This window comes from Oncorhynchus nerka, linkage group LG10, assembly GCF_034236695.1.
Source record: "Oncorhynchus nerka isolate Pitt River linkage group LG10, Oner_Uvic_2.0, whole genome shotgun sequence".
NCBI classification, from domain to species: Eukaryota; Metazoa; Chordata; class Actinopteri; order Salmoniformes; family Salmonidae; genus Oncorhynchus; species Oncorhynchus nerka.
In genome coordinates, this window is record NC_088405.1 from 89,811,914 (window position 1) to 89,835,239 (window position 23,326).

Consider the following 23,326-nt stretch of genomic DNA (forward strand, 5'->3'; position numbering starts at 1 on the left):
GAGCCAGTTAACCACTGAGACATGTCCCTTAGTCAGCAGGGACAGTCAGACACATTTGTATCTCAAATGGATTCATTAAAAACCCCAAAATGTACACTATAAATAATGGAATAACAATGTTACATTTGTAACCTACATACATTATCAGGGTAGAATGTACTGTATGATGTGATCTACTGTAATCGATGAACTATGAAGTGTGTGGCTTCCATCGAGTGCATGTGTATATGCGGGAATTCATACTTCTTCACATGATTGTAGTGCAATAGATATTTTGTGGTGTGTGCTTGTACATGTCACCACTTACCAGATGTGTGTGTTTATGATAAAGTGTGTCTCACCGTGGTGTGGGCCATTCCTCTGGTACATGTTGCTGGGCAGGGTCTCCCTGTCCCACTCAGAGGGCTTGAGCAAGCATTCCTGCTTGGAGGGGGTGAGCTGCTCGCTGTACTCCCAGAAGTAGCGGCGTTTGCCCCTCTTCCTGGAGATCCCTGCCGTCAGCCCCTTCACGTCCTCCACCGCGTCATTGTCACATCCTGATCACAACAGGGAGGGAGGGGGAGAGCGAGACACAATTGAGAGAAAGAAGGACCAGAGAGAAAATATTAGCAAGGGAGATAAGGGTGAGGGTAGAGAGATGAAGATGGAGAGAGATGAAGAGAGATGAAGATGGAGAGAGATGAAGAGAGATGAAGATGGAGAGAGCAAGGATGAGAAAATGGCAGAGGGTGAGTCGATCAGAGAGCCTTCCACGTATAAAACAGCTTAAATAAACCCTTGATTATACTGTTCCATCTCAGAGCACGGCCAGGGTCACACTAACACCCACCCAAAGCAGAAACATGACCCCATTCTCAAGATCCATTTATAATCCTGACTCACTGGACCACAATGGGCCAGGCCAGGGACTCCCAACAGGGAATAAGTTCACCAATCACATATTTCCTTTCCGTGGGACTCTGCAGCTACAAAGATATTCCCATCCAGAACTCTAAGGGATCATTACTATTACAGGAAGCTGACATTTGTAATTAACTGCCGGTCTGAAGAGAGCACCTGCAGCAACTCCAACCTCACTTCACATGGAAAAACAAAATGGTTGCTATAAAGGTACATGCTTGGGCTCGGGGCCAATGTGAGTCTCAAAAAAGGTGAATGTCTACCTGATATATGGCTACCTGGCTCGGAGAAGGCATCGCTCATGTCATCATCTTTATCCCCCTCATAATCATCGTCCTCCTCATCTTCCTCATCATCATTCTCAGAGAGCTCATGCTCGCTGCCAAAACCCTCATCATGATCTTCATCAAGATCTTCATCCAGCTCCACCCCCTCAGCATCCTCTTCGTCCTCCCCCACCTCCTCATCTTCCTCCTCCTCCTCTTCAACCTCTTCCTCCTCCTCAGTGAGGGCTTTCCCGGCAAGCCTGGCTCGGGTTAGGAACAGGGAGTAGTTGTGCTCCTCCTCCTTCTTCTTGTCAGAGACTGGGTCAGTACCACTGGCAGTCACCAGGGTCTCGCTGGCCCCAGCCCCAGCTACAGGGTAGTGGAGCATAGGGGGCACAGCGCCAGACGTGCCCACTGAGGCGGGTGGCATCTCCCGGCGAGGCAGCTCTACCGTCTTCTCATAGGCCAGGGTGCTGGCGGAGGCAGAGGCTGAGGCTGCAGTAGCAGGAGCAGCCACGGGGGCAGCACAGCCAGATGTGGTGGCCAGCTCTGGGGGCTTGCTGCTGTATGTGAAGTGGTTTTCAGCCTCAACCTGATGGGAGGCCATGGGCATGTCGACTAGGGGCCGGTGGGGCATGCTGATGCGAACCTTTGCCTTGCGCACGTAGTCATTGCAGTGGTAGCCCAGGGTGGCCATCTTGCTGGTTCCCTGGGCCTTGGACATTGTCTCTGTGCTGGAGGGGACAGGCCAGGTGGCCTTCTGGGAACCCTTGGCAAAGTCACCCAGGGGGTTCTTGACCAGGTTGGAGCAGGAAGAGGAGGGGCCCGGGCGGGCGGCTGTCTTCTTGCTCAGGGAGAGTGGGTGGAGGGAGGTGTGCTGCTTCTGGCCCCCTATCAGCAGATCAGGGTGGTAGAGTGTGTCACACACAGGGGGCTGCGAGTCCTCGCTGTTGAGCTGAGCCAAGGTGGGGGTCCGGGCAATCACCTCCTCGTCTTGGTAAGGGCTGGAGAAGTCATCCAGGCCTGCCTCCTTGGTGCCCCAGATGTCACAGCTGGTGAAACGGGTGTACTTGGTCAGGTCCTCCCAGTACGTATCCCACTGCTCAAAGTTCGAGCTGTAGGCCGGGTCGCTGTCCACCAGCTCCATGAGGTGCTCCCCACACTCCATCTCCTTGCAGTCCCCCACCGTGAAGTGATCAACTCTAGGACTTAGGCAAGCAGTCATTTCTCTGTCCTGGGGACGAAAAGAAAGTACAGAGATGAAAATAGTGCATAGAATTTACATTATTTCCTGTGATAATTATGCAACCATCTTCAATCAACAATATTCTGTGTAAATTATTATTTTTTTTTTTTTTTTATTGTATTGTCATAGCGTGTTGTGTTCTCTACTACACCACCTGTCCTGTCTCTCTGTGTGTATTTATTATGGATACCCATTAGCTGTTGCCAAGGCAGCAGCTACTCTTCCTGGGGTCCAAACACATTAAGACACTTACATAACACATAAAACAAAAGATAAACAGTACATCAGATAACATTACTACACCACTAATACAAAATGTATAATACCACCATACAACAATGTACGTGTACATGTGTGTGTGTAAGTATGTGGGTGTCTGTACCCTTGTGTGTGTGTCTGTCTCTTCACAGTCCCGCTGTTCCATAAGGTGTATTTTTATATGATTCTACTGCTTGCTTCAGTTACCTGATGTGGAATTCCATGTAGTCAAGTATTTTAAAAGCATTTCACTACACCTGCAATAACTTCAGCTTAATATGTGTATGCAACAAATCAAATTTGATTTCTATGTAGTATTGTGCGCCTCCCATAGTATGTTCTGGACTTGGGGGATTGTGAAGAGAACTCTGGTGGTATGTCTTGTGCTAGCAGTTTAAACAGACAGCTCGGTGCATTCAGCTTGTCAACATTTCTTACGAAAAAAACAAGTAGTGATGAAGTCAATCTCTACTCCACTTTGAGCCATTAGAGATTGACATGCATATTATTAATGTTAGCTCCCGGTGTACATTAAGGGCCAGCCTTGCAGCCATGTTCTGAGCCAATTGTAATTTTCCTAAGTCCCTCTTTGTGGCACCTGACCACACGACTGAACAGTAGTCTAGGTGAGACAAAACTCAGGCCTGTAGGACCTGCCTTGTTGATAGTGTTGTAAAGAAGGCAGAGTAACGCTTTATTATGGACAGACTTCTCTCTATTTTAGCTACTGTTGTATCAATGAGTTTTGACCATGACCATTTACAATCCAGGGTTACTCCTAGCAGTTGAGTCACCTCAACTAGCTCAATTTCCACATTATTACACGATTTTGTTGGGGTTTAGGGTTCAGTGAATGATTTGTCCCAAATACAATGCTTTTAAATTAAATATTTAGGACTAACATTTCTTGCCACCCATTCTGAAAATAACTACATCTCTTTGTTAGGTGTTGCAGTAATTTCAGTCGCTGTAGTAGCTGACGTGTGTAGTGTTGAATAATCCGCATACAGACACACTGGCTTTACTCAAAGCCAGAGGCATGTCGTTAGTAAAGATTGAAAATAGTAAGGGGCCTTGACAGCTGCCCTGGGGAATTCCTACTTCAACCTGGATTATGTTTGAGGCTTCCATTAAAGAACATCCCTCTGTGTTCTGTTAGGTAACTCTTTATCCACAATATAGCAGTAATTTCTGTAAGTGCTGTGTCCTCCCCTATAAGGGTGCTAAAAGTCTGTTGTCAATTTGTTTACTGTATAATAGCATTGTATCTGGTCAAACACCATTTTTTCCAAAAGTTTACTAAGATTTGGTAACAGACTGATTGGTCGGCTATTTGAGCCAGTAAAGGGGACAGTGGAATTATTGGGTAGTGGAATGACTTTTGCTTCCCTCCAGGCACGAGGGTACACACTTACTAGTAGGCTTAGATTGAAAATATGGCAAATAGGAGTGGCAATATCGTCCCCTATTATCCTCAGTAATTTTCAATCCAAGTTGTCAGACCCTGGTGGCTTGTCATTGATAGACAACAATCATTTTTTCACCTCTTCCACACTCACTTTACGGAGCTCAAAATGACAACGCTCGTCTCTAATAATTTGGTCATTTATACTTGGATGTGTAGGTTCGGCCTACGTTGCTGGCATGTCATGACTAAATTTGCTAAACTTGCCAATGAAAAAGTAGTTGGAGTTTGCCTTTTTGCCCAAAATGTAATTTAAGGTGCGCCAAAGCTTTTTACTATCATTCTTTCTATCATCTGTAAGCTGTGATCCTGCCCGGAGGCTCCTCTGCACGGAGAACACTTACCAGTTCGTACATGAAGTCTGGGTCTGTGTTACTCGCCAACAGGTCCGTGCTGGTCAGCGCCTGATCAGCAAAAGTATAATTTTGAAAGAAATCCCCAAAGGGAAGATCCATTCCACTGATGCCGGGCTAAGGGGAAATAAACATTCCAAACTATTCAACCTGTTGCAATTCCTGTTGTCCTGTTATAATACTCTGAAGAACATATTTAAATACCGCTTTTTCATTTCAGAGTGAACAGAGATAATTATACTGAACAAAAATGCAACATGTAAAAGTGTTGGTCCCATGTTTCATGAGCTGAAATAAAATATCCAAAAAATGCTCCATATGTACAAAAAGCGTATTTCTCTCATATTTTGTGCACAAATTGGTTTTACATCCCTGTTAGTGAGCATTTCTCATTTGCCAAGTTAATCCATCCACCTGACAAGTGTGGTATATCAACCATGTGCTGGGGACAATAAAAGGCCACGCTAAAACGTGCAGCTTTGTCACACAACACAATGCCACAGATGTATCAAGTTGAGGAGAGTCTAGTGGTTAGTGCCATTGGCATGCTAACTGCAGGAATGTCCACCAGAGCTGTTGCCAGGGAATTGAATGTTACATTTCCCTACCATAAAGCCGCCTCCAACGTCATTTTAGAGAATTTGGCAGTATGTCAAACCGGCATCACAACCGCAGACTGTTGCCAGGGAATTGAATGTTAATTGAATGTTTACCACAATAGGCAGGACCTATACATTTGGCTTCTTCACCTGAGGGATCGTCTGAGGGGGGAGGGGGGGGGGGGGTTGCTGAGGAGTATTCCTGTCTGTAATAAAGCCCTTTTGTGGGGGCAAACTAATTCTGATTGGCTGGGCCTGGCTGCCAAGTGGGTGGGCATATGCCCTCCCATGGCTGCAACCCTGTCATGTGAAATCCATAGATTAGGGCCTCATTTATTTCAATTGACTGATTTCCTAAAATGAATGTTAACTCAGTTAAATCTTTGAAATTGTTCCATGTTGCATTTATATTTTTGTTCAGTATAGTTGTAGTTTAAAGAAGCTACCTGTTTTAAACTAAGGTCATGAGGCAATTACAATATAAATTACATTCTGTAAGAATCAATGGGCATATATATAAAATGAACTTAAAAGTACATTTTAATTAATTAATTATTTAAAATTGTAATTAATGGATGCACCAACTGCAGATTGCCCCTTTAACTAAATGTTAAGCATGGAGAGTAACAGTGAACAAACAACATTTGTGGGGTTGGGACAGCCTGGATAAAAAGGGGAATGTTCCCATGGACGTGGGAAATCGCCATAGGCTGTCTGTTCACTGACAGCTGTATCAAAGACTTTTCTAACTAACCGGCTCATTGTTCCATCTGTGGCTATATCATCCACATTGTAATTGCAGGGCAACTAGACTGAGGTCTGTCAGTTTTAAGCTACAGACTGTCCATTAACTGTCCAGCAACCTAGTTGTTTTCGCTTCAGAAGTTGGTCAATTGCAAGACTATAGAGAGACAACTGGCTAAAGCTGGACCACGTCTAAAGAACCCTCCCTTCCATTACCTGAGGCATCGCCGAGCACCGATCTCTGTTCCTTATTGTGAATGTTTCCTCCACCTCGTGTCCCAGTCGTCTTCGGATGATGTCAACCGACAGTAGAAAAATCTATGAGTTAAGTAACAAAAAGAGTCTTCTTTATTGTGGAAAACTCTGTGAACTCATGGAAGTCTAGTTCTCGTCTGATGCCTGGTGTCTGGAGAGAGATGAGAACACAGGGGGAATGGAAGGGTTCAATTAGTAAGATATTACATATGTTTGCACATTTTCCCACTTCCCCGCCTACAATCTTATACGCCAAAAACACATAATACTGTCACTTAGCCTGCAAGCTGAGATTCTGTGCAGATCGTCAAACACGGCTTCTGAGAGCGACTGTCAAGACCGGCTGTTCATTTAAATCACAACACATAGCCTACTTCTATCAACTCTAGTGTGATATATCTTAACTCATGACTGTGTTGGTTACACTCAGTGCAAGACTGGGGGGGGGGGGCTTCCATGTTTGTAAAAGAGACAGTCGAAGCCGAGCAAAGTTGCAGACATTGTCCGATTGCAGCATTTCAGATCCAGAAAATACACTGAGAGCCCTCCCTGCAGACAGAAGATTAGTTTGATGCGAGACAGAATGAGCATTGAATAAACACTGTGTCTAGGCTATTTTTAAAACGACTCTAGCTAGCTACCATTCCCCGCTGCCAACGAAGAGTCACAAAGAGAGGGAGCAGAGTCACTGGACCCCGTTTGCATAACAAATCATGAGAAATATGCTGGGGAAGGAGGCCACTGTGCTGGCCAGCTGTGACACAGAGCAAAACAACCCAGCTCCTCTAGTGGTGGATGACATTTTCCACCTGGTTTGCCAACTCAGTCAAATGAGCTTCTTATCACCCCTGTCTGCTTTTCACACAGCAGCTTTTGCCCGCAGAGGAAAAACACCAACAGAAAAACACCACCTCCTCTTCTCTCTGCCTGCCACAGCATCACACAGAGACACACAGACACGGCAGCATAGCCTGCAAAGTAGAGCAGTAGCACTGGCTGAAACTGGTTACGCATACCTAGTCAGTATGTTACTGGTTACGCATACCTAGTCAGTATGTTACTCGTTATGCATACCTAGTTAGTATGTTACTGGTTACACATAGCTCACCTTAAAAGTGAGATGTGTTAATGAGTCTTAAAATGCCATGCAAAGGAAAAGTAATGTGCTGCGAATGCAGTCCTGGTCCTGAAAATACACACACCTGTTAGAGCCACTCAGATGAGGGCGATTGTGTTTTGGGAGGCACTGTGGGGAAGCCCTTGCTGCAATGTGCTGATGCCATGCGAAACTGCCTGCCAGCCTGGCTACTGCACTCTGCCATTTTAATATCCTTGTCCTCTCTACACAGAAACATCCCCCTGGACATTAAAAACACACTGCGTGATGCCTTACTGCAACAGTTTCTAAAATGCACGCTACAGAGTAGGCCTCTCTCTTACGCTTACGATTGACCACTCACTTCCTTGTCAGATTTCTCTGATGATAGGATTCTGTTGACGGCTGAATGTAGAGATGAAAGGAAGGCCGAAATAATTGCAGATTTCAGACATAAACAACGGTGCGCCCCACACCTGATATTGACAGCACTGTAGTCAAACTAGATTATGGCAGGCTCCATGTTTTAAACTTGTTGGCGCAAGATTTTGAAATAGGAGATCACGACTAAAGCATAAATGGGCTCTTCAGTATGCTATGCAGACAGGTTAAGTTAGCTTACCATGGGCACTGACATATGGGTCACAATCAATTATTTATATATACACTAGATGACAGACAGGGAGCACTGTTCTGAAGCCACCGCTGATCCATTTCACTACTACTCCCCCCACGGCTGATCCATTTTACTACTCCTCCCCCCACGGCTGATCCATTTTACTACTCCTCCCCCCACCGCTGATCCATTTTACTACTCCTCCCCCCACCGCTGATCCATTTTACTACTCCTCCCCCCACCGCTGATCCATTTTTACTACTCCTCCCACCACGGCTGATCCATTTTACTACTCCTCCCCCCACGGCTGATCCATTTTACTACTCCTCCCCCACGGCTGATCCATTTTACTACTCCTCCCCCACCGCTGATCCATTTTACTACTCCTCCCCCACGGCTGATCCATTTTACTACTCCTCCCCCACGGCTGATCCATTTACTACTCCTCCCCCACGGCTGATCCATTTTACTACTCCTCCCCCACGGCTGATCCATTTTTACTACTCCTCCCCCCACGGCTGATCCATTTTACTACTCCTCCCCCCACGGCTGATCCATTTTACTACTCCTCCCCCACGGCTGATCCATTTTACTACTCCTCCCCCACGGCTGATCCATTTTACTACTCCTCCCCCCACGGCTGATCCATTTTACTACTCCTCCCCCCACGGCTGATCCATTTTACTACTCCTCCCCCACGGCTGATCCATTTTACATTTACTACTCCTCCCCCACGGCTGATCCATTTTACTACTCCTCCCCCACCGCTGATCCATTTTACTACTCCTCCCCCCACGGCTGATCCATTTTACTACTCCTCCCCCCACCGCTGATCATTTTACTACTCCTCCCCCACCGCTGATCATTTTACTGATCCATTTCCTCCCCCCCGCTGATCCATTTCACTACTCCTCCCCCCTCCCCCCACCGCTGATCCATTTCACTACTCCTCCCCCCTGCTGATCCACCGCTGATCCATTTCACTACTCCTCCCCCCACCGCTGATCCATTTCACTACTCCTCCCCCACCGCTGATCCATTTCACTACTCCTCCCCCACCGCTGATCCATTTCACTACTCCTCCCCCACCGCTGATCCATTTCACTACTCCTCCCCCACCGCTGATCCATTTCACTACTCCTCCCCCACCGCTGATCCATTTTACTACTACTCCCCCACCGCTGATCCATTTCACTACTACTCCCCACGGCTGATCCATTTTACTACTCCACTCCCCCACGGCTGATCCATTTCACTACTCCTCCCACCACGGCTGATCCATTTCACTACTGATCCTACCCCCTCCCCCGTTGATCCATTTCACTACTACTCCCCCACGGCTGATCCATTTCACTACTCCCCCCCCTGATCCGGCTGATCCATTTTACTACTACTCCCCCCACGGCTGATCCATTTCACTACTCCTCCCACCACGGCTGATCCATTTCACTACTCCTCCCCCCCATCCCGTTGATCCATTTCACTATCCATTTACTACTCCTCCCCCACGGCTGATCCATTTACTACTCCTCCCCCACGGCTGATCCATTGTACTCCCCCCACGCTGATCCATTTCCTCCCCCACGGCTGATCCATTGTACTACTCCTCCCCCACGGCTGATCCATTGTACTACTCCTCCCCCACGGCTGATCCATTTTACTACATTTTCCTCCCCCACGGCTGATCCATTTTACTACTCCTCCCCCACGGCTGATCCATCCATTTACTACTCCTCCCCCACGGCTGATCCATTTTACTACTCCTCCCCCCCACGGCTGATCCATTTTTACTATCCATTTACCTCCCCCCCCGCTGATCCATTTTACTACTCCTCCCCCCACGGCTGATCCATTTTACTATCCATTTCCTCCCCCCACCGCTGATCCATTTTACTACATTTCCTCCCCCCACGGCTGATCCATTTTACTATCCATTTCCTCCTCCCCCCACCGCTGATCCATTTACTACTCCTCCCCCACGGCTGATCCATTTTACTACTCCTCCCCCCACGGCTGATCCATTTTACTACTCCTCCTCCCCCACGGCTGATCCATTTTACTACTCCTCCCCCACGGCTGATCCATTTTACTACTCCTCCCCCACGGCTGATCCATTTTACTACTCCTCCCCCACGGCTGATCCATCCATTTTACTACTCCTCCCCCACGGCTGATCCATTTTACTACTCCTCCCCCACCGCTGATCCATTTTACTACTCCCCCCCCACCGCTGATCCATTTTACTACTCCTCCCCCACCGCTGATCCATTTTACTACTCCTCCCCCCACCGCTGATCCATTTCACTACTCCTCCCCCACCGCTGATCCATTTCACTACTCCTCCCCCACCGCTGATCCATTTCATCCATTTACTCCATTTACTACCTCCCCACGGCTGATCCATTTACTACTCCTCCCCCACGGCTGATCCATTTGTACTACTCCCCCGGCTGATCCTCCCCCACGGCTGATCCATTTACTACTCCTCCCCCACGGCTGATCCATTGTACTACTGATCCTCACTACCCCCACGGCTGATCCATTGTACTATCCTCCTCCCCACGGCTGATCCATTTTACTACTCCTCCCCCCACGGCTGATCCATTTACTACTCCTCCCCCACGGCTGATCCATTTACTACTCCTCCCCCCACGGCTGATCCATTTTACTATCCTCCCCCCACGGCTGATCCATTTTACTACTCCTCCCCCACCGCTGATCCATTTTACTACTCCTCCCCCACGGCTGATCCATTTTACTACTCCCCCCCCCTCCCCCCCGGCTGATCCATTTACTACTCCTCCCCACGGCTGATCCATTTTACTACTCCTCCCCCCCCACCGCTGATCCATTTTACTACTCCTCCCCCACGGCTGATCCATTTACTACTCCTCCCCCCACGGCTGATCCATTTTTTACTCCACTCCTCCCCCCACGGCTGATCCATTTTACTGATCCATTTCCTCCCCCCCACGGCTGATCCATTTTACTCCCCACGGCTGATCCTCCCCCACGGCTGATCCATTTTACTACTCCTCCCCCACGGCTGATCCATTTTACTACTCCTCCCCCACGGCTGATCCATTTTACTACTCCTCCCCCACGGCTGATCCATTTTACTACTCCTCCCCCACCGCTGATCCATTTTACTACTCCTCCCCCACCGCTGATCCATTTTACTACTCCTCCCCCCACCGCTGATCCATTTTACTACTCCTCCCCCACCGCTGATCCATTTTACTGATCCATTTTACTACTCCTCCCCCACCGCTGATCATTTCACTACTCCTCCCCCACCGCTGATCCATTTCACTACTCCTCCCCCACCGCTGATCCATTTCACTACTCCTCCCCCCACCGCTGATCCATTTTACTACTCCTCCCCCACCGCTGATCCATTTTACTACTCCCCCCACGGCTGATCCATTTTACTACTCCTCCCCCACGGCTGATCCATTTTACTACTCCTCCCCCCACGGCTGATCCATTTTACTACTCCTCCCCCACGGCTGATCCATTTTTACGGCTGATCCATTTCCTCCCCCACGGCTGATCCATTTTACTACTCCTCCGGCTGATCCCCACGGCTGATCCATTTTACTACTCCCTCCCCCACTCCTCCCCGGCTGATCCATTTTACTACTCCTCCCCCACGGCTGATCCATTTTACTACTCCTCCCCCCACGGCTGATCCATTTTACTACTCCTCCCCCACGGCTGATCCATTTTACTACTCCTCCCCCACGGATCCATTTTGATCCATTTTACTACTCCTCCCCACGGCTGATCCATTTTACTACTCCTCCCCCACGGCTGATCCATTTTACTACTCCTCCCCCACGGCTGATCCATTTTACTACTCCTCCCCCCACGGCTGATCCATTTTACTACTCCTCCCCCACGGCTGATCCATTTTACTACTCCTCCCCCACGGCTGATCCATTTTACTACTCCTCCCCCCACGGCTGATCCATTTTACTACTCCTCCCCCACGGCTGATCCATTTTACTACTCCTCCCCCACCGCTGATCCATTTTACTACTCCTCCCCCACCGCTGATCCATTTTACTACTCCTCCCCCACCGCTGATCCATTTTACTACTCCTCCCCCACCGCTGATCCATTTTACTACTCCTCCCCCACCGCTGATCCATTTTACTATCCATTTTCCTCCCCCACCGCTGATCCATTTCACTACTACTACCCTCCCCCCCACCGCTGATCCATTTTACTACTCCTCCCCCCCTGATCCACGGCTGATCCATTTTACTACTACTCCCCACCGCTGATCCATTTTACTCCACTCCTCCCCCACGGCTGATCCATTTTACTACGGCTGATCCCTCCCCCACGGCTGATCCATTTTACTACTACTCCCCCACCGCTGATCCATTTTACTACTACTCCCCACGGCTGATCTATTTTACTACTCCTCCCCCACGGCTGATCCATTTTACTACTCCTCCCCCACGGCTGATCCATTTTACTACTCCCCCCACGACTGATCCATTTTACTACTACTCCCCCACGGCTGATCCATTTTACTACTCCTCCCCCACGGCTGATCCATTTTACTACTCCCCCACCGTTGTAAAATAACTTTTGGAAGCTAGAGAAATGCATTTACTAAAGTCTACATTGGTTTTTGCCATGTTTATTCTATCACAGACACCTTAAAGCATCCTTTTTAAAATTGTGTTATGTGAGCTGCACATGCAAATCAAAAATATAGCAAGCCATTTTACTTAGTTAAAAAAATTTTAAATATTAATGTTACTGTCCCCACTAAAACCTAAAAAAAAACAAATACATGTTAATTTGTCCTTGAAATATTTAATTGAAATACTGTGTAATTCCATTCATTCCTATGGAGGACTGCTGCTGAGGATTACCAATATGGCCGACCGGTGGCTTCAAAGCCTCTCATTGGCCAATACATAGCATCAGCAATCTATTTTTTGTATATATCATTGGTCACAATGGATGTCACAAGCTGCTCCTGACGGACATTAAACTTCACTATGCATTAGCTGGCTTCAAAGGTCTCAACACAATTGGAAAGGCATTAAGCCATAGGCATTAAGCCACAGGCCTTAGGAAACATGAGCCCACTTCACAATCTGATTGTGTGGGGAATGACAGATACAAAGGACAGTCATACTCCTGTACCAACTTCAGGGTGGGAGGGTCTCACTCATAAGCACACAAAAAACATTAAGGCTAAACCAGCCTACCAGCAAATTGACCATTTAAAAGGGGTGGGGGGTTCTTTGTAAACTTAAACCACATATAAAGTATGTAGAAAATATAATGGACCTACATATTTTTAATAACATACTCTTTACAACCATGGAAAGGGGGATACCTAGTCAGTTGTACAACTGAACACATTCAACTGAAATGTGTCTTCCGCATTTAACCCAACTTCTCTGATCCCTGACAACAATGAGCTACATGCACACAATAATAGAAATCAGGCCTTCTTGGTCAAATTGCTGCAAAGAAACCTCAACCAAAAGGACACCAATAATAAGAAGACTTTGCTTGTGCCAAGAAACACGAGCAGTGGATATTAGTCTGTCTGATGAGTCCAAATTTGAGATTTTTGGTTCCAACCACCATGGCTTTGTGAGACGCATAGTAGGTGAACGGATGATCTCCGCATATGTGGTTCCCACCATGAAGCACGGAGGAGGTGCTTTGCTGGTGACACTGTCAGATTCAAGGCATACTTAACCAGCATGGCTACCACAGCATTCTACAGTGATACCCCATTCCATCTAGTTTACGCTAAGTGGGACTATCATTTGTTTTTCAACAGGACAATGACCCAACACATATCCAGACTGTGTAAGGGCTATTTCACCAAGGAGTAGTGATGGAGTGCTGTATCAGATGACCTGGCCTCCACAATCACCCCGACCTCAATCCAATTGAGATGTTTGTGATGAGTTAGACCGCAGAGTGAAGGAAAAGCAGCAAACAAATGCTCAGCATATGTGGGAACTCCTTCAAGACTGTTAGAAAAGCATTCCAGGTGAAGCTGGTTGAGAAAATGCCAAGCCTGTGCAAAGCTGTCATCAAGGCAAAGGGTGGTTACTTTGAGGAATCTAAAACATATTTTGATTTGTTTAACACTTTATTGGTTACTGCATGATTCCATGTGTGTTATTTCATTAGGTTTGATGTCTTCACTATTATTCTACAATGTAGAAAATAGTTTAAAAAATAAAGAAAAACCCTGGAATGAGTAGTGCCCAAACTTTTGGCTGATATTGTATATAAATATCGTCAAAGATAATATTGTGATAATCTACTTTATCAATTGCTACCCCGTCACCAACTGATATGCTTCACAAAAAAAACAGCACAGGTATATTTTAGAAACACAGGGACGTCTCCTGTGCACCTTTTGCAGCACACCCAAAAAATATATCACTAGCATATCCAAGTTTCATATCATTCTGCTAATATTGAAGGTAGCGTCCTACAGAAAAAGCTCCGCTTCCGTGCTGAACTGAATCCTTGCCACGTGTGTTGGCTTTATAATATAATAACAGGGAGATAATAATCTCAAGTGTGATAGGCCGATTTGGTAGTGGTAGCAGTAATTATTTGTCGTCATCTCCATTCGCTAATTAATTACACAGAGAAATAGCTATGTTTCTACAACTACATTAGAAAAGTAGGCTATAAACATGGCAAGATGAGTCACGCAAACTTATACTATCGGGCAAATTCTATCAATATCATGCAAGCATATTTATAGGTCTAGGGCCAATACCAAAACAAACCAGGAAGCAAATGCAGTACCAGCAACCTCATAATAATTAACTGACTACTACGCCTGAGAGACAATACAGAGAAATGTCCTAACTTCAAGGGGTTGTTTGTTTACCATTAAATGTTCAGTGTACATCTAGATAGCCTATATGTTTTAAATTGCATTGACTTTGTCTGCAAGGCTGGCAACATTTGAGATACTGTACTACCAATATACAAAATGGACTGCTTCAGGATTATTGTTGAATTTCTGTAACAACGAAGTTTAGGTCCGTTTTATTATCTCAGTTATTACCATGTTATTATTATCACAAAGTTATCCAATACACTGAGGCAGACATCTTTCTTTCATGTACTCTGAAGGATATACTTCTGGTCTAACCACCACAGCTGGTAATGACAACCTTGCTTTGAGGACATGTTGAGCAGAGTCAAGACAAGAATGTGTGTGGTATTCTCAGCATGCAGAGCACTCCACATCAAATTTGCAACACTGGTCACCCCTAAGTTTACAGGGGCAAATCGATCATGAAGGAAAGAATTTACAGCAGAAATGGGCTAAGTCTTCAGATCTACCACGTATAAACTACGCTGAACAAAAATATAAAACGCAACATAAATTGTTGGTCCCATGTTTCATGAGTTAAAATAAGATCCCAGAAATGTTCCACACACACAAAAATCTTATTTCCCTGAAATGCTGTGTACAAATTTAAGCATTTCTCCTTTTCCAAGATAATCCATCCATCTGACAGGTGTGGCATATAAAGAAGCAAATTAAACAGCATGATCATTACACAGGGGCACCTTGTGCTGGGGACAATAATAGGTCTCTAAAATGTGCAGTTTTGTCACAGAACACAATGCCACAGCTGTCTCAAGTTTTGAGGGAGCCTGCAATTGCCATGCTGGCCGAGGAATGTCCACCAGAGCTGTTTCAGGAGAATTGAATGTTCATTTCTCTACCATAAACTGCCTCCATTGTCATTTTAGAGAATTTGGCAGTACGTCCAACCGGCCTCACAACCGCAAACCACAACAGCCCAGGACCTCCACATCCGGCTGAGCAGTATTTCTGTAGGAAATAAAGCCCCTTTGTGGGAGAAAAAAAACCTCCTGAGTGGGTGGGCCTAAGCCCTCCAAGGCCCACCCATGGCTGCACCCCTGCCCAGTCATGTGAAATCCATAGGATAGTGCCTCATTTATTTATTTCAATTGACTGATTTCCTTATATAAAATATTTGAAATTGTTGAATGTTGCATGTATATTTTTGTTCAGTATAGATATAGGACTAGATGTCTAGCGTTACACGCGATGAGGATGGACGATCTAACGTTAACTACACAGCATAATACATAATACCTCTGCAATACAGGATTGCAGTGAGCAAAAAAACTAATATAATCACTAATCAACATAATTAATAGTTTGAGGCTGACTCAACATGGATCCCAACACAAACAAGTACAACGTCAAACTAACTTACTACTATCCTGGGCCAACACCCACGTAATCCAACAGCCCTATTGGTCAAAGCGCAGTTATAGCCCGCCTCCAGATATGCACGAATGGTCGGCTTTGCTGTCAATAGCAGGAGATTTCATTGTAGGTTGAGACTGAAAACAACAAGCAATTTAAAAGGATTGTTTTTGTGGCCTAAATAGCTGACTAAATACATGCAAAATGACCCCCTTGACAGGCAGAATTCGCATAGGAGATCATTTTTCTGAGGTCTATGTAATCATCTTATAAATTACTGAGGGAACACGCATATCTAGTTAGTCAATATTATAAACACACGACGTGGATATATCGGTGACACTGAACAAAAGTAAGCATTGACAACCGTCCCGACTAGCTGACGCCCTTCAATCCCCGAAATGCCAATTTGTCAACAAACTCGGTCAAATGCTGTCTTTATTCTTTGCTCAATTTACCTAGAATGTTCTAGATCTTTTTCTCGAGCTCTGTAGCAGCATGGTGGGGGTGGGGGGCGTGTACCCTAAGAGGATGTTGATTTTACTTGACCCAAAAAGCATTAATGGGGAATGCCTGATTCACAGCACCTTGTTTCAACACCCGCATGACCCCCCCCCCCCAAAAAAAATAAATCTAAATGTCAATCTTAAAAATAATTTCGTAAACAAAAATGCAAGCTATTGAAAGGAGCTACATTGTGCATGCACATATATACAGTTGTCGTGATACAACAAAAAAATGGTTTGTCAAATAAGTAAAACGTTTTAGTTCAGCAGGATTTAACACGAAAATAGCTCAATCTTGTTCCCTACCAACTAGCTCCAGTATGGCCTCCGTCCCGCCCCTCTCACAGCAGCACGATATAACCAGCTAACCAAGACAAGAGGTAACAAGCATACAACGAAGAAACATTATCCACAAAGTTTGGCAAATGGTTTTAAAAACGTTCAGCTCACCTTTAGAAACCCCATATGAACGTTTTGTGTCGTGTTTCGCTTCGTGTTTATTCCTATCTGAGCAATAACAAAGCAATTTCAATGGAGTCCACGCTGCCTTTCTCTTGCGTTTGTTTTGTTTTTCTTCTTCCTGACGGGTTCGTTGGAAAGCGCGTGACTACCGAGTCACCTGGTCCTTCACTGACCAATCGCACTGAAGCTTTAAGCTTGACCAAAACATTGCACCTAAATTACAGTATACTACTGCACACACTTCAGATGCTGTAATACCGTTATCCAGACATTTTTATAAATAGGGAAGTAATATACATACTTCAATAATGACACCTATATACAGTGGGGCAAAAAAGTATTTAGTCAGCCACCAATTGTGCAAGTTCTCCCACTTAAAAAGATGAGAGTGGCCTGTAATTTTCATCATAGGTACACTTCAACTATGACAGACAAAATGAGAAGAAGAAATCCAGAAAATCACATTGTAGGATTTTTTATGAATTTATTTGCAAATTATGGTGGAAAATAAGTATTTGGTCACCTACAAACAAGCAAGATGTCTGGCTTTCACAGACCTGTAACTTATTCTTTAAGGGGCTCCTCTGTCCTCCACTCGTTACCTGTATTAATGACACCTGTTTGAACTTGTTATCAGTATAAAAGACACCTGTCCACAACCTCAAACAGTCACACTCCAAACTCCACTATGGCCAAGACCAAAGAGCTGTCAAAGGACACCAGAAACAAAATTGTAGACCGGCACCAGGCTGGGAAGACTGAATCTGCAATAGGTAAGCAGCTTGGTTTGAAGAAATCAACTGTGGGAGCAATTATTAGGAAATGGAAGACATACAAGACCACTGATAATCTCCCTCGATCTGGGGCTCCATGCAAGATCTCACCCCGTGGGGTCAAAATGATCACAAGAATGGTGAGCAAAAATCCCAGAACCACACGGGGGGACCTAGTGAATGACCTGCAGAGGGCTGGGACCAAAGTAACAAAGCCTACGATCAGTAACACACTACACCGCCAGGGACTCAAATCCTGCAGTGCCAGATGTGTCCCCCTGCTTAAGCCAGTACATGTCCAGGCCCGTCTGAAGTTTGCTAGAGAGCATTTGGATGATCCAGAAGATGATTGGGAGAATGTCATATGGTCAGATGAAACCAAAATATAACTTTTTGGTAAAAACTCAACTCGTCGTGTTTGGAGGACAAAGAATGCTGAGTTGCATCCAAAGAACACCATACCTACTGTGAAGCATGGGGGTGGAAACGTCATGCTTTGGGGCTGTTTTTCTGCAAAGGGACCAGGATGACTAATCCGTGTAAAGGAAAGAATGAATGGTGCCAAAATACCAGCAACAGTGTGTGAAAACCTTGTGAAGACTTACAGAAAACGTTTGACCTCTTGTCATTGCCAACAAAGGGTATATAACAAAGTATTGAGATTAACTTTTGTTATTGACCAAATACTTATTTTCCACCATAATTTGCAAATAAATTCATTAAAAACCTACAATGTGATTTTCTGGATTTTTTTTTCTCATTTTGTCTGTCATAGTTGAAGTGTACCTATGATGAAAATTACAGGCCTCTCTCATCTTTTTAAGTGGGAGAACTTGCACAATTGGTGGCTGACTAAATACTTTTTTGCCCCACTGTATTTCCGAAGGCTCTAGGTTACACTTGCTTGGTGCAAGCATGAAACTCAAGTCATTAGGGTTTACAAATACCATCTTTGATTAGATCTGCCATAATGCTATTTGTTATGTACTGTGATTTGACATTGTTACTATGTTGGAAAAAATTGTCCAGGGCAAGATAAACATGGAACATACAGACTAGGTTAACTCATTTAGTCAACATTACTGCCTGTACAGGAAATGCTTGGGCACATTGTGTCCCCAAAAATGTACCTACAGTACAAAATCACAAAGTGGATTTTGAGGCACCTTCAAATATTAATTGTAACAGACAAGTTGGATGAGATAAATAAACAACACAACATGAGTTTTGAGAAACACTTAAAGCTGATAGGATGAGCAAGGTAATGCGAATCCAATCATCGCTGAAGATCCTATGTCATACATTCACATTTAACCTATAAACAAAGCCAAGGATTCCATTGGTGGGAGGGTCTGAGCTCAGGGCCTTGTGGGAAAGTCTGGAGGACTTAGATCTGCCTGCGCTCCCCGGCCACATGCCTGCCAGCCCCCCCCCCCCCCCTATCAATAGAAGAGGCTATTACTCAGCAGTAAGAAATAAAACAATCACTTTAACTCGATGTGCTTTGTGTATCTCAACCACTTGCCCCCTCATTTTCAAATTCCTACATAGATATAGCTTCCCTAGATGTTGGTGACCATTTTACAGGCTATCATGAATTCTATCTTGCAAGCTATTTCAGTATATTTATTACCATTATCTTAGGTAAACCAAGAGTCAGATATAAAGTTAAAAAAAAGCTAAATGGATAGGTTTATGATGCCTTTGTCCTTGGTCCTCCTGGGCCTTTCTCAGTCATTGAGGGCAGAGTCAGCGCCAGTGGAATTGCAGATACCAAATAGTGTCATTACTCAAAGCAGGTCCAAACAGTGGATTCAGCTGGGAGAGAATGGCTATCAACCAGCTGTGAAAGAACAGGGACGAGAAAAAAACAACATTATGATAGCCTTTCAATTAGCATATTCACTGTGCACGCTCCTCATCTGCTTCAAGCACTCTTATCATCTTTGTGTTGAATTCATCTTTAATTTGAACAAAGCCAGAATGTGGATTGTTTTTTTTTTATATAGATCCAATGATGTAAAAAAAATAAAAAAAATAATATGCAACGTACAATAACAGTATGTACTGTGGAGTGATCAATGAAATACAGTTTAATGAGAACAAAGAAGGAGTTGTTCAGCAAACCTCTCTCCATCATGAATTCCCAACATTTTACTGAGGAGACAATGCACTGTGCTTGTTTTGTACATTTGCTTTCAATGTTGTGGCCAACTACTGTCGTCAGCTGGTTCATTAACACAACGGCTCAGTAACACACAGGCATAGGCTGCTCCACAAGCTCAATATTTATCAAAAAGAGTTGCTATGTAAATAGATGCAGCAGACAATCCAAGTAACTGTTTGCTGTTTGTTTTGACTGTTTCCTGGGTCCGCCTGGATGGATCTGACTGTGCTATAATCAGGCCAGCTGTCATATTTGGCAGCAACTAATAGCCCACTCTCTGGTATTTGTTCTGAAGCACAGAGACCTATACCTTATCCATTAAACACTGATAACTGGCAAGAGTGGTTTCATTAGGCAACATAGTTTGAAGGGAGAATCTGCAATCCTTTTTTCCCACTTTTAAATTGATGATATATAGCCATTGATTCTTGAAGAATATAACTTAGAATTGCCTCACGAGCTTTGTTTAACTTTCTAACCCAGAACCCAAAATAAGCTTGTTTTCCTCTGTTGTTTGAAAACAATGTAATTGTAAACAAACAATATATAGCCTCAAAACATGATTAAAACAATACTTTTTATATCTTGTATCCATAGCTGTCTATTAATTTGAGCATGGTTACATTTCTCTAGCCCCGTCCCTCAGCTGTTTACAGAAACAGTGGTGGACTGACCGCTTTGTAAATAGTTTGAACTGCAGATTGTCCCTTTAAGTGGTGCTATCTGTAAAATGTGAATACAGGCTAAATAGACAAAGTGAACAGAAGATTCATAAATACTTGAACAGAGCCCCAATTAAAGACAGTGGATTTGTAACAAAGACGTGGCTTATTGAGCTCCTTGCAACTTCTCCCAGTTTTTCAGGTCAAAGTTCACCAATTTGATCCTCGTGTGAATCACACTGGTTTCTCACACACTTAAATACAAAAGGGTATTCTGTTTCTTTCACATTCTTGGCAGAGCTAAGGAACCAATAAATGCACACGATGCCTTGTATTTACTGCCCCCTACCGGTGAAACAATATAGCACGTATGCATGGATGTCACAATGTTTTTAATCTTTTAAATATATATTTTTATTAACAACAAATCAATACAAAAAGTACATGAGGAACACAAGTATATATAAAAAATATACAAAGGACATTTGGGCTAGGGGCGGGGTTAGGGGGTACAATATCACATTCCTTCATCACAACAGCTTTTTTGTTGGCATAGTATTTAATTGTCTTAAAATATAGTTCAATTTATTTTTGCAAGGTAAGAAAATGTGGTGTTTTGTTTGTAAATGACATTTGTGAATATGAAATTTGGCCAAAAGAATAATGAAATGAATTACATAAAATTGTTTCAACTTATTTCTATCATAAGTAAAGAATACAAGCAGTACATCTCTCCATAATAGTGTAAAATCTTCATAAATGTGTACAATTATAGATCTACTGATGTATTGTCACAGCGTAGCCTAGTGGTTAGAGTGTTGGACTAGTAACCGGAAGGTTGCAAGTTCAAACCCCCGAGCTGACAAGGTACAAATCTGTCGTTCTGAACAGGCAGTTAACCCACTGTTCCTAGGCCGTCATTGAAAATAAGAATTTGTTCTTAACTGACTTGCCTAGTTAAATAAAGGTTTAAAAAAAAATGAATACAATGCCAAAAAAGATGCAACACTGTTTCTGGATGGTCATTACAAAAAGTACAATTTGAATGCATGTTTTAAAAAACATTTTTTTTTACTTCTACATATAGTGGTTGGCAGGATAATATTTATGAATAATTTAAAAATAAACTTCCTTAAATGTTGTTAAGTGTGTTTGCCTGTCACTAGCTAGCTCAGAGGTCACTAGCCTGGCTGACGCGCGACCCACGTGACTACACTGCTCTGTCGATAAAAAAAAAAAGAACAAACAAGTTGAACGAAGCCTGTGCTGTATAGCAAAACATCTATACATTTCACGAGGGATAAAAAAAAAATCGTGATACTTACAACAAGTAGCAGCAAACTGCAGTCAATACTAGCATGGTAATGACGACCCTGTGAGAAGCAGATATGGTCATTCATACAGTAATGCAATGGAATAAACATGTTATTTTTCTAAAGTTTAAAGCCACATCATCAAAGAGTGGGCCATAACAAAAACGTAATTTGCTTATACATTTCGTGAACTTTTTGTGATATAATATCGATAAACAAAATCCAACAGCCAGGATTATTTTTCATTCTCATCTCTTTCACATTTCCTGCACAGTAAAAAATGAATTATGTTCCGCAATACTCACCCTCTGTTTGGTCCCTTCGGAATAAACCATGGTACCACCCCTCCAACAAATCCCCAAAACAGTGTAACTATAACCATAGGAATGGAAAAAGCCATGTTGCGTCTTATGATTTGTTTGTTGATTTAAGAATGTTGATTTAAAACCCGTTTACTGCCTACTACATTAGACTAAATTCACGAGAAGTCCATGAGAACTATCGGTAAAACAGGTCACATGAAGAAGCGCCTACGTCAAGAATCGCGATGCATAATGTAGCCTATTGTTGATACATTGTAGAAGTGCGTAACAAAATTAATGCAGTAACAAGTTTTAAGTTTGAGCTCCACTCTCTCCGTTTCAAAGTTACGGGCAAGTCCATGGACCGAATGTCCCCTCCGCTTCCGAAATTTGAATGACGCGAACAGCTGCGAAGTCGTGATTTGTCCAAATAACCAGTGATGAAAAACAGAAGCACCAAACTATTTCTGCTAGTGATCTATCGAAGGTGCCCATCGTTTAAAGACATATATACGGTACCATTTCTGTTTACGTAGCTTGCCCATTAAAGGCAACCTTTCAGCAAGGTTCCATAGAAACAAGGCCGAGGCTGCATATCCGTAGGTAACCGCAGCGTTCTGCCCCCGTCCTGCTCCAGTAAAGATCTGTATCATGTTCTGCACATGTGTTTATTTTTACTTTAACTTTACGCACACATTTTTTTTGTGGTCACCCCCTCACACATTTCTCACTGTCAATCGTGAAAGATAATTCTTAAAGTTTTACAAGGTGAAACATCCATGCAGCATCTGCATGCAAACCATTTGATCTCAATTAGTTTCATGGGAATATGCATTTAGATCTTCTTTGTTATGTACAGTGTTGTTTCGAATTATGTACAGTGAGCGAATTTCAGGGCAGATCGTGTTAACAAACTGTAGCCTACCTGTGTTTTGTTTCAAAGCACATATTTTGCCTAGTGGCAAGCACTGTTGAGTTGAGGCCGCATGAGAGTAAAATTCCAGCTCTTGTATGCCATCAGTAAATATTAATAAAATTGTTAAATTATGAGCCTAGTTGGTTTAGCCACAGAAAAAGTGA

General features: G+C 44.0%; 2 protein-coding genes across 5 annotated transcripts in view; both read right to left on the minus strand.

Moving 5' to 3' along the window:
- Window positions 1-19,236, minus strand: part of LOC115120076 (CREB3 regulatory factor-like) — a 34,379-nt gene extending 15,143 nt beyond the window's left edge. Inside the window, exons 1-5 of one of the 4 annotated variants that reach the window (XM_065023908.1) lie at window positions 17,018-19,236; window positions 6,048-6,149; window positions 4,480-4,539; window positions 1,164-2,400; window positions 342-536 (exon numbers count right to left, since the gene is read on the minus strand). In XM_065023908.1, the coding sequence (XP_064879980.1) occupies window positions 342-536; window positions 1,164-2,400; window positions 4,480-4,539; window positions 6,048-6,149; window positions 17,018-17,032 (1,609 nt within the window). In that variant the 5' untranslated portion in view covers window positions 17,033-19,236. Of the gene's footprint in view, window positions 1-341; window positions 537-1,163; window positions 2,401-4,479; window positions 4,606-6,047; window positions 6,238-17,017 lie in introns of all 4 variants that reach the window. The other 3 variants (XM_065023907.1, XM_029648965.2, XM_065023909.1) reach the window with 3 other exon arrangements.
- Window positions 19,237-19,271: 35 nt separating this feature from the next.
- Window positions 19,272-22,894, minus strand: LOC115120073 (V-type proton ATPase subunit e 1-like). Its single transcript, XM_029648963.2, has 3 exons — window positions 22,250-22,894; window positions 21,957-22,004; window positions 19,272-19,645 (listed from the first exon to the last, which is right to left on the minus strand). Exons 1-3 carry the CDS (start codon window positions 22,342-22,344, stop codon window positions 19,552-19,554), a joined length of 237 nt encoding a protein of 78 aa, XP_029504823.1. The 5' UTR covers window positions 22,345-22,894; the 3' UTR covers window positions 19,272-19,551.
- Window positions 22,895-23,326: the final 432 nt, after the last annotated feature.